Source organism: Bactrocera dorsalis, chromosome 2 (assembly GCF_023373825.1).
Source record: "Bactrocera dorsalis isolate Fly_Bdor chromosome 2, ASM2337382v1, whole genome shotgun sequence".
Lineage (NCBI taxonomy): Eukaryota > Metazoa > Arthropoda > Insecta > Diptera > Tephritidae > Bactrocera > Bactrocera dorsalis.
This window is the reverse complement of record NC_064304.1, coordinates 5,054,404-5,067,183: the sequence shown is the minus strand read 5'-3', so window position 1 is coordinate 5,067,183 and position 12,780 is coordinate 5,054,404. Positions and strand designations below refer to the sequence as shown.

Below are 12,780 nucleotides of genomic sequence, written 5' to 3'. Positions count from 1 at the left end.
GCCCGACCAAAAACGCTTAATTTGCTTATTGACAAAGCCATTAAGCCAGAAATGAGCATCATCGCTGAAGATGATTTTTCGATGAAAATCCAGATCGTTTCAGGTTGGTGCTCAACCCAACTCAAGAACATACGATGGTTCTGGTGGTCAAGCGGCTTCAGTTCTTACGTCAATTTCATCTTGTTAGGATGTGTTTTCGCAAAATTCACCATTACGGCGTCACAGAGATGCCCAACGTTTGAGAACGACGTGTGAGATACTGATTTGAGTCTTCCTCAATTAATGCGTCAGTGGCAGCAATATTCTTGACACTTATTGGTATCACTGCCCCGGGAACATTTTGTGCTGTGCCTGTGGATTCAAATTTTTCCACTAGACGCTCAATTCTTGATCTGACAGGACGATTATGATGACCATAAATTGGACGTAGCTTGACGGTAGTGTCAAGAATGTCCAATTTGTTTATTTCAAATTATTATCAAACGAATACAAAGTCTATTTTAAAATTATTATTGAACAAATTCACAATTTATTTTAAAGAAGATTAAATTAATTTTTATGCCTGCTTGCGACTGTACTGTCTGTGACAGTAGTAAATTTTGATAATTTCGACTCGTTGTTGGATCGTATATCTTTCCCTGATGAAATGGCAAACCTTACTGAAGAGAAGTGTCAAAAGAGCGGGAGTCATGGAGTCATTTGCTGTCCCTATCGGTCTACTTTTATAGCGTCCCTATTGATAACCCCGTTACTTCATTAAAAGCGGTTTCAACATCTTAAAAAGTGCTCTTTCAAACGATTTTTAACCTTTCACTTTTTATTATTTTAATCTTTTTTATTATTATTAATCTCACAGTTTTTTTGCAATAAGTATGTTGTTACTTAAGAGTCGCCTTTCTTATTGACAAAAAAGAAGAAGTGAAGAAGTGTTTGGTGAGAAGATTTTACAACTTTAGATTCCGCTAAGTATGAAATCACCTTAAAGGCTTATGAAATGTTTACTAATACCGCAGTTTAGTTGAAAAGGTTGGAAGACAGACAAAACTTAGAATTACATTTGTTTGTTATTATTATTTTTTGTTTTATTAAACGGTCGAAATGCTGTTAACGCCTAAGAAAATCAAGCAGCTACAACAAACATATTGGTCATTCTCGGCAGAGTATATATGCTTACATTCTTAGCCGCATAAGCAAATATTTAAGCATATTTGAATGCCTAAAACGCTACAAAGTGTGGAGTATTTACACGCAGCAACGAGCACCGCGGCAGTCGAAGCGACCTCCCTACACCACAACAAGGTTAATTATCACATTGGAAATTTAAATAAGTATATTTTTGGAAATAGCATTAAGACACAACTAAAATTATGCAAAACAGATGTTAATCCGAAGATTTTCCAAATTGAAATTTATGAGTTTGTCCGCCACATTTGTCTACCCTCCCCGCTAAAACTCCGACTGGACAGCAAAAATAGCTGGGGAGGAAGTGGAATGCCATAAAACGCTAGCACAGACGAATGTGTTGGAAGCACTGCGAAACCGAATTCTACATTCTCGATGCGGCATGTTTACACGCCCGCATGCCTTACGGCCAGCCCCACAACGCTGCTCCAACTCCCTGCTGAAAAACTCACAAGAGACAGCCATCAACTCGCGGCATTGCATAACTGCCAACGTTGATGAAATGGGGCGCCGTGCCTTAGAGGCACTCGACAGCAGCGCCACCGCCGACGTGTAGAAGACGTCATAAGCGCGACACACACACACACACGACGACTACATGACACAGAAGAGTTGTGTCGGTGGAAGAGCGAGAGGGTGGCTGACAGGCGGCAAACCCGAGGCGCACCTCTAATAGATTTCCGGTGCACTAGAAATTCATTCGACGCACTAGCGCAAGAAATACACACGGACCAACGAGCAGACAGCCAGCTAACGCTCCGTATGGCGGCGCAACAACAACGCAAGCGCCAGCCAATAAACAGAGCTGCTTACACGAGCATTGAAAATGTGTATGTATATGTGTTTGTGTGTGCGAGCGAATGATGCAGAACATTGCTGCTAGTTGTCTGTCTATCAGTCTATCCATGTAAATATATCGCTAGTGGCAGATTAACAACAACAACAAAAGCAATTATATAGCTATAAATGTGAATAGTTCTCTCGGTGCTTCTTTTTAATTAGCGGAAACGATTCCGATGCTAAAGCTGCCAGGTTTCATTTCATAAAACAAATGTTCAGATTTTATGCTTCACTACCTATTCAGATTGAACGCGGTATTTGCATTTGTTCTCATGCGTGTGTGTGTGTGTATATGTTTTGTTAGAAAAATGTGTAGTTAACGCTTTAAATAGATTATATGTACTTTTGTTGTTGTTGCATGCTTCGTCTTCTCGCTTTGCGCTTTAACTCCACAACAATTGCGTTAATTAGTAATTAATCATTCTATTAGTCAGCTTTAATTTTATCTACAAGCGATTTTACAGTTATTACCTATGCGGTTGAGAAACTAGACATGTCGGTTTACAAAGACTTCTAGCTGATTGAGGTTAGGTTATATTTCGAAGAGAGCACAACATATACGAGCATAAATTGATTTTAACACAAGGGTTAAGCATTTCGATTAAAAATCTATATTTGAGAACTGAGCACCATACCGAGGCGAATAAGCCGATGGTAATCCACAAGCCTTAAAATCCAACGCAGAATCACTCGTGCTAATAGGTGCTACTTTGGACTGAGTGGACAACCAATTGATAAGTAAAGTCCTCTCTCCACGAACAAAGACCAAAGTCCCTCATTATACCCGTTCTGCTATATGGTGCGGAGGCATGGACAATGACATTATATGATGAGTCGGTCTTAAGAGTATTCGAGAGAAAAGTTTTGCGAAGTATTTATCGTTCTTTGCGCTTTGCAACGGCGAGTATCGAAGTCGATGGGACGATGAGCTGTACGATATCTACGCAACCATTGACATAGTTCAACGAATCAAGACAGCGACTACGCTGGCTAGGTCACGTCGTCCGAATAGACAGCACAAAGAGTATTCGATGCAGTACCCGCTGGGGGGCAGCAGAGGAAGAGGAAGACCTCCACTCCGTTGGAAAGAACAGGAAGAGAAAGACCTGGCTTTACTTGGAATTGTTATTGAATTGCGGGGAACTAAAACTCAGAACCCACGAAAGTCCGGAGCGGAACTGGATTTTTATCCGGCCAAGGACTGCCAACTCGGCACCACTCGTCGAACTTCTTTTAGGAATGTTATCTGCCGTTTTAACAACAACACTGCATAGAACAAGAAGATAAAACCATTAACTTTGGCTGAACCGAAGTTAAACCAACCCAAGATCGATCTCAAGAGATCTAGTGATCTCTTTGCCGCCAGGCAGGCTAGGCTCTCCATAGTTGTAGGGCTTTTAACAGGCCATGGTCCTATTGACGTCCATGCTGTAAGGCTGGAAATCTTACTAGACGTCATCTGCAGAAGCTGTATGGAAGAAGATGAGGTGGAAATAACTCAACACTTCCCGTTAGACTGTACCGCTTTTAAGGTTAAGTTGAAGACGATTGAGGTTAAGACTTAAACACTTGAAATGTTTCTCAATCCCAGCAAAAAAAGCTCAATATCCATGGTGGCTATGCAAAAAAACAAACTGTGGTGAATTGGAACATGTAAAAAATTGCTCCAGCCCCATCGAGGCAAGAGCTAGATATGGTAACCTCAAAGTTTAAATCCATAATAATTTGTTGAAGTACATATACAGTTGTGTACAGTATATATTAAAGCGACTTACATCTGGATGTTCTCGAACTGGCACGTATACTTTCTCATTTAACTGTACAGGAGTGCCCTCGGGCTCTGGCAGCGTGAGTGGTTCCTTCTTGACGCCATTTATTTGAAACAGTGAGGCACGTACTCGCGCGATTTCTGCAAAAAAAAAAGATGAGAAATTAAAAAAATTGGAAAATATTTTGGAAATAAAAGATAAAAGCAGTAAAATCACTTAATTTGTTGTTGTTAAAAAAAAACTGAAACCATTCATATAACATAAGCAAAAATAACATACATATGTGAACCTACATACATACATACATATATACATATGTATGTATGCGTGTGCGTGGAGTGACGGAAGCCATATTGCGTTTAATTGAATTATCAAATCGAATAGATTTGTGAACTCTTGACACGCAGCCATATCAAATTAATTTCGCACACAATTCGCCCGCAAATACCTATTCAACATTTGGCCACACACATGTGAGTGTATGTCTCAATAAACCACTACAGAGGACTCGCAAACACACACATACATATATTCATAGATTCATAAATATTTTATGTGTACTCAAAGCTTTTATGGTTTTCACTTATTTTACCGTTTTCTGCATATTTCCCATTTAATATTTCCGCCACGTTTCGAACGTAAGGCGGCATTAATTTGCTTCGAGTTATGGCCAAAAGTCGACGAATAATCAGCCAACTAGCCAAAAACGTGATTGACTGACCGACGACTGCAATTGGCCAAATGCGCGAACGCCGTCAACGAGCTTGGTAGAGTCAAGTAAGACGATTTTAACGACTTAAACACCGCTGCTTGCCGCATTCTGCCGAAATCCGTGCGAACGGCGTGGCTCGGCTGTGGCCACTTCACTTCATTGTTGCAATGGGCGCTTAAAATTCATAACTGCTCATAAACTTTGAGATATCTAAATAAGCGCTCACATACACGCACACAGACAAGTGTGGTGCAGCGTGTAGCGTGCATATATCAGGCCTTGTTGATCGATGCTACCGCAGCTCACAGCAATTAGCACCGACTATAAATAATCATTTGAATGCTGCTAAACTGTATTTTAAACGCTTAGCCATATTTCACACGCGAATCACAAGTGAAGCTCGCCATTTAAACGCTCGGCGATTATACACCTCAAATGATTGCGTTTGCTAAGTATGTAATTGTTGTTGTTAGCAATAATCGGTAGCATATGTCTGTCTGTTTATACTAAAGGTTAACGGGTTAAATTAAGTCGGTCAACAATGTTGGTGGGACTGTAGTTGAATTATAATGCTCATATTACATATTTTTTCATCACTATTTCTTTTATTTTATTCTTATGCTCTTGCAACATTTTGCAACAGAGTATAATAGTTTTGTTCACCTAACGGTTGTATGTACATATCACCTAAAATAAAACGAGAGAGAGTAAAAATTTAGGCGTTCCTTGGCAAAAAACGAACGAGTTCGTGTTACCATAACAAACAGTAATTTAAGGTATAAAACTCTAATTTGGCACACTGGAGCACTGGGCATCTGTGAGCAAAAGTTTTTTTTTTTAAGTTTTAATTTTTTTGACGTTTTAACTTTTACTTTATATATTTTATAAAATTTTTTCTTTTTATTTTTGTCGTTAATTTTTTTGCTCCTTATTCACAGTTTATAATTTTTATATTTTTTACATTTTTTGTTTTTTTTTTTCATTTTTTATTATATTTTATTTTTTTGGTTCTTATTTTTTTTTTTAATTTTTACTTTATATTTTTTATATAATTTTTTGTTTTTAGTTTTTTACTTTTTATTCCCAATTTATAATTTTTATATTTTTTTTTATTGTTCTTAGCTTCTTTCAGTTTTTTTTATTTAATCTTTTTTAATTTTAATTTTTTATTCTTTTCTTATTTTAATTTTTTTTATTTTTTTTTTTATTTTTTTTTTTATTTTTTTTTTTTTTAATTTTTTTTATTTTTTTTTTTTTTATATTTTTATTATTTTTTTTTTTTTTTTTTTTATTTTTAATTTTTTTTGTTTTTTTTGTTTTTTTTTATTTTTTTTAATTTATTTTTTAATTTTTTTTGTTTTATTTTATTTTATTTTATTTTTTTTTGTTTTTTATTTATTTTTTATTTTTTTATTTTTTTTTTTTGTTTTTTTTTATTTTTTTTTTCTTTTTTTTTTTTTTTTTTTCTTTTATTTATTTTTTTTTTTTCTATTTTTTTATTTTATTTTTTTTTTTTTTTTTTTGTCTTTTTTATTTTTATTTTATTGTTTATTTTTTTTTATTCTTCAATTTATTTTATTTTTCATAGTTTTTTTCATTTTCTATTTTTCCTTTAATTTAATTTTGTTAATTAACTGATTAATTTTTAATTTTAATCTTTATTTACTATTTTATTCGTTTTTAACTAGTTATTTTATTTATTTTTTATTAGATCTTTTAATTCATACACACATATTATGCTCTTCATTTTCTTTTCAGCTAATTTTATTACTCTTTTATATCAGAAACTTTTGTTTTTAACCTAATTGTAATTCGTTTTTATTTTTAATTTTTTTTTTTAATTTTATGTATTCAATTCATGAAATTTTTATTACTTTTTTTTGTATGTAAATATTATATTTGTAATTTTGTGGGTATATCTTATTTTATTAATTTTATTTTTTTATAATTTTTTTATTATTATTTTTAATTTGCATATATTCATCTGAGTTTTATGTCTCGCATTTTATTTTAGTGGGCATACCTAACATGCAATTTTCAAAACGTCCATTTTGTTCATATTTCCATAGGTTCCAGCTTAAAAAAACGAACTGAAATTCCAAACCCACTTCTCAAATAGTTTTTGAGTTAACATACAGCATTTCTAAAGTGTAACCACGAAGACAAATGACTATAAAATTTTTTTCTGCATGCTCTCTATATAATCTCCACACAATGACCTAACAGTTTTCTACTCATTCATGAAATACACTGTAAGGATTATTTTGAAGCTGACTAACTTTTCACCGTAACCTTAACAGAATTCAACAACATACGTAGCAGTTCCCAGCTAAATTGACTATTATAAGGCAGAATTGGGAACTTTTACAGCTATTTTTCAAACTGTAACCATAAAGATCTTTAATTAATTTGAGGCCTAGAAATATTGATGGATATAAATAATGGAATCCTATAAATCTATGATGCGCAATATTATATTTACATAAGTATAAGTTATATATATATCAACATAAAAAAATATGATGCGATATATCAGAAGTAAAGTTAGATTATAGCATGGAAATAAACTTAGTTAATACCAATTGCTGTTTTCACTTACTAAAAATCGCAGGAAAACTAAACAGCAGTTAAGTATATTTAATTGATCACAATCGCGGTAAAAGTGAATAACACAAAATGTGCATTAAAATTCTGTAGAAACGAAATGATTTCATTCAAGAAGAATCCAAAGGCCTCACAGGCATTATGTGGTTTACAGAGGTAGCAACTGCTGTACACTATAAATAAATCAAGATACTACTCACAAGTATAAATGAAACGATTAATTTACTTTTAAAAGCCTATGAGCAATCATCTGCGATTTGTTGTTTTTTTTTTTTTCAATTTTAGAAGCAACTGATTTTCTTGCTAATACTTATCTATTTTCAATTTAATTTATTTGTGCAAAAATATATTTTAATGCAACATAATGGAGTTCCTCAACTAATTTGCAACATTTGTCAAACCACACACACAGATATATATATAATCACATTGGCAAATAGCAATGCAATTGTTAGTATGTAAATAAGCGCACGGTGACACAGCCCGCGCGCTCCAGTCAGTCAGCAGAATGATTGCCTATTTAGTCGAATGCAAATGTGGCTGCGAAATATTGCTGCAATTCCAGCAGTTTATTGATTATTACAATTGATTATCACACTTGCGCTGCCATAAAATGTTAGCATGTGTGTGTGCGTGTGCACGATCCACCACGAATATCGCGCGAATTTCAGTCCATAGCGCACCGGCTGGCTGTCATGGACGAACACCGCGCCACCTGCCCACCCAGCGCGCAGCCAGTGGCATTGCATCATCAGCGGTGGTGGAGATGACATAAATATAGAATTTCTGCTAAACGGATGAGTGCATGCAAATGCTAAACACTCGCTGCTGTCATAAATTGCTAATCACATTTGCAGATTAGTAAAAGTGGTGAATATTTTGTCCACGTGCTGGCCGACTGCGATTAATGCGGAATACTATAGTGTGGATGAGGCACATCTGAGTATTAATTTTTTTGACCTTTTTGTATAATGTCCAGATGTTAAATGCAGAATTATTAATTCATATTTTATTGCGTATTTACTATTAATGCCTGATTTAATTAGATATAATATTTTACTGTCATTTTAAATGGCTTGATTGTCTTTAATATTTATGAAAATGTAAAGATGAACACGAATTTAAATTTTTTGAAATAATTCCATTGCTTTCATAGTAATTATTCACCAGATGTTGGAAAAATTTAAAAAGGTTGTGAAGGCAGATATTTTAAGCAGGTTTTAGGGTGATTCAGAGTGTCTTTATTTAAAATTTAAACCCCTTGGATGACGCGCAAGTCAAGTTATTATGAAAAACCACCAAAATATATGTTATCCAGATATGGTTCATATTCGGAGTATTTGTTGGCACGCAGTAAATTTAAGAAAACCACACATATGATGATGATTAGCAAACTTTCTATATTATTAACAATTAACTCATCTGAACAAAAATAGCTCGGCTCGAGCCGAATTAACAAACATTTTTTTCCTGGATTGGTAGAACCTTTTTTATAAACGTGTCAAGTTTGTTCTCTATATATCAATTACGTAGCTGAGGACCACGTATTCATCAAACGCATTTTCGCTGGCTATCCAAAAATCTGGCGAATAACGCTCCAAAAATGAGCCGAAACCGAAAAAAAAGGAGATCAAAAATCAAGATGATGCTGATCGTTTGCTTTGATTTTGGTGATATGGTTAAACATGAGTTCAATCTACAGGGTCAAACGGTAAATAAGGCTTACTACTTGGACGTTCTGAGACGACTACATAAAGCAATTCGTCGTAAACGACCGGATTTTTGGCCGGAAAATCCATTAATTGTTCACCATGATAACGCGCCGTCACCTTCTACCAAGATCGTGACTGACTTTTAAGCCAAAAACGAAAGGACGGTCATTACTCATACACTATATTTAACAGATTTGGCTTCCAGTGACTTTTTTTGGTTTTCGAAACTGATAAATCCACTTCAAGAAACGCGCCCGAAGTCGAGGCTTATAAAAAGTATACGTAAAATTGGTTTAAGAGGTTACATGGGTTTACGGTTTCCAAAAACTCGAAATTTTTTATTCTTTTAATAAGTTCTACAAAACTATAGAATATTCTCCTAAATTTTCAAGTTAATCCGAGTAATAGTTTCGGAGATACAGCTGTGAGAATTTCTACGCTCGAGGTTAGCTAGGCTAAATGCGCTGTCTTTAAAACGCGTTTTTTCTCGAAACTGTGTTTTTGAAGTCGATTGGAAAGATTTCTCGAGAACTACTCAACCGATCTTCTTGACATTTTACTCAGTTTTAGATACAATCTTTAAAGACTTGGACAAATTTTTTCGATTCTATAAGTCGAACAATTAGTTATTAAATTATTTTGGAAATTATCAAAAATATCTGCTGGCATTATCTTGCTCTTTTGCTTTTAAAAATGTACACTGACAAACACATCCAAAATTTATCCAAGCAAATCTTAGCATAAAAATGTAAAACATCTTCACCAAACAGCAACAACAATACTTTAAAATTATATACATATAATAAATTTCATCTACATGCAGAGCTCTGACTCAATATTTTCTTGCTAAAGACACAAAAATCGCTGCCGCTCTAAATTAACTGCTGCTTCTTAAGCACGGCAACCACTGTTTCCCCTGCTGATGACCATCGCTGCCTAGTATTGCTGACCCACATTTGCTAAGACGCTGCAGTCACTCTTCGCCAACGTTTGGTAAGGAAATGCTCAAGCGAATTAGCTTGACACCTGATAATCCGCGTAGATTTGTACGGAAAAGTTTGTGACTACTGAGCGCACGGCCGGCAGAAGCTATACGCACACACACGCATACACATTTGTGGCAATGAGTGTCATTTATTTACATGTGTATGTGTGTGTTTGTTGTGTTCTGCATAAATACATATCTAATGCTGCCAAGTTCCAAACTGTCAACGAATCAAACATATTTATCTGCAAAATGCAAACTTTTCATCGGCCATCAGAAATGTGTCAACTGCAATCACAACAACTGTCAGCGGTGATCAGTATCAACGTCAGCGTAGTAGAAATTACAAACGCAGCAAAAACAATATAATGAATGAGTTAACATTTCGCATAATTTTCGGTGTGATTTGGGGCAAAAAGTTTGTGTTTTAAGGCAATATAGTAGATATTTATATATGCGAGAATATATACATACATATATAATATATACATACATATGTAATTCTACATATATGTGTGTGTCGTTTTATGCTGATCGCAACTAAAGATGTCGCGTCGTCTTCTGCGGCTCTTCAACGCCAAAGACAATGTGACTAACGAACTGTGCTAAGCAGAAATCAAATGTATGCTTTATTGTACGCTTACAGGCTACAGTTAGCGCGACATTAAAAGCGACAGATTTAGCGCACTAAGGTGAGAATATTGATGGACTGAACGAATGAAGGCAAAAGTGAGCGAGTGTCGATGCAAGTGTGTGTGTGTGTGTGCGAATGAGCTGGGCGCATGATGAGGTAGGTGCCTGCTGAGTCAACAGGGGTATTTTTAAATGTCAACAACAACAACAAGTGTGTGCTTGTCTGCTAGCTGTTGTCTATTGGCAACTACTGTTGGCATTTACTAGTGCACCGCTTGCAATATACACATTTTAATATATCTGTATGTTGTTTTTGTTGTTTTTGCAGCTTTCAGCTTAGCTACCTGTGCGCTCGTTATCTCGTGCATCAACTAGTTTTCGAGCTTTCAGCGTTTAGCGCAGCGTAATTAAAATGTAACGACGCGACAAATAAATACATTAACACACACACACACACACACAGACACGCACACAGATATACAAATGCGCACTAGATACACGTTGACTGGAGCAACTGGTGGCGTCGCCGATTCATTGAAAAATAAATTATGAATAAGAAAGATTATGAACTTGTTGCAGACCATGTAAGGGCAAGCGCAGCTTAAACGAGTCAGCACCGGCTAACACGGCTAACTCGGCTAACTCGGCATATGGGCTAACAGCTAGCGGCTAAAAGCGTTGCTTAAGTCATGCGCCAACAACAACAGCAAACACTTAACTGGTTAACTTACGACTTAATATGGTAATTTGGTCCGTGGGCGTTCTGACGAACCCACTGTGTCTGTGTGTGTGCGTTTACAAGTTGCTGCTTTTGTTGTGGGCGTGAACACAGCACTTTGCTTTGTGCTCGTCGGGCGGTGGCAACAATGGCTGACAGTTACAATAGACCGATAAATAACACGAAATAGTATTAATTTTATGAATGACTAACCGGCCAACAACAACAACAATAGCAAATTGAATGCAGCGCTTTTTTGCCATAAAATAGCAAAAGTAAAAAAAATATTATGTAGTGAGTAAGATATCAATTAATTAATGCTAATGATGAATGCTGGTGATGAAATATTACTAATTAAAATATTTTTGTCGCATTCAAAAAAAGTAAAATTTTAATAATTTTTTTATTTACGAAACGTGACAGCGAATGGCAACGGCAGTTACTGTGGGTTTATGGGCACGTGCCGCATACGGCAGGCACAGTTATGCATAAGTGACAACAGCTGCCGCAGCTGATTTGCGCATGCGCTCACTTGGCATTTAAATGGTTTATTATTGCAGGAAAATTTAACTTTTTTTATTTCCCGCTAGCGTCTTTGCATGCGTAGGCCAAATAAAAAACCAATAAAAAAAATTAAAAAAAAAAATAAAATAAGAAAGAAAATATATAAAAAAATATTAAAAAAAAAAAAAGAAAAAACAAATTGACGCTTGCTTGCTTGTTACTTATCTACTTCTTTGAAGAGCCATCGCTTTGTTGCACCGCAGTCAAGTGCGGCTTCTGTTGTGATTTTTATTATTTTTTATTGACCAATGTCGCCTGCCTAACCAAACCAGCTCGCTCACGCTCAGCAGGCTGCTCGCCGTTGTTTTTCGCTTTTCAAACGCTCCATGTGTGCCGCGTCGCCGCTTGTAGCCGATACGCCAATATGTATGCCATTTGAAGGCTGTTTCGCCCTATTTGGCTGTCGCTGTCATATCCCGATTTGGCCACTGAGCGTTGGCTCAAACTCAGCACACATTTTTACATACACATTTATATGTATGTGCGCATACAACTGCTTAGCCTACAAAGAAAACACACAGAAATGCGTGGTCGGTGCGCCTTTCATGGAGCTTCGCTTTTAAGAGGCATGTCCCCGGCTATGTGATTTTCACTAAATACACATGCATATATGTACAGCTATGTACATGAACTAGTGTGTGTATATATGTATAACAATGTACTATTATGTACTGATGCGTGTATGTGTGGCACATGTGTACGTGCATTTGAATAAAGTCGTAGGCATAGGAATTAATTTCGTGCAACAACGAAATGAGATTTGTATTTGCCTATTTTAGTATCCAACGTAGGTTGTAAACTCTTATTTTTACACATTTCTATACATATATAAATATATACATATGTAAGTACAATATATGTACATACCCACATAGATACATTCATATGTATTTAAATTTGAATATTTCAATGGATAACAGCATTGACAGTAAATGTTGAATGAATTGAAGAACTGTGCTTTTTTATTTCCATTTTCAGTTTGCTTTGAAATATAATAATTATTATAATAGTAGTCTACATATGTACTATATATTATTTAAGATATGTATATATACATATAT

The 12,780-nt window shown here is 35.3% G+C and overlaps 1 protein-coding gene across 8 annotated transcripts in view; it reads right to left on the bottom strand.

Moving 5' to 3' along the window:
- Nucleotides 1-12,780, bottom strand: part of LOC105225863 (protein held out wings) — a 110,158-nt gene that overhangs the window by 50,939 nt on the left and 46,439 nt on the right. For all 8 annotated transcript variants that reach the window (XR_007421799.1, XR_007421798.1, XR_007421801.1 and 5 more), the window contains exon 3: nucleotides 3,798-3,931. Coding sequence is in view for 4 of the 8 variants with exons in the window: in XM_049449162.1 (XP_049305119.1) it covers nucleotides 3,798-3,931 (134 nt within the window). In the remaining 4 variants the exon portion in view is untranslated. The remainder of the gene's footprint in view (nucleotides 1-3,797; nucleotides 3,932-12,780) is intronic.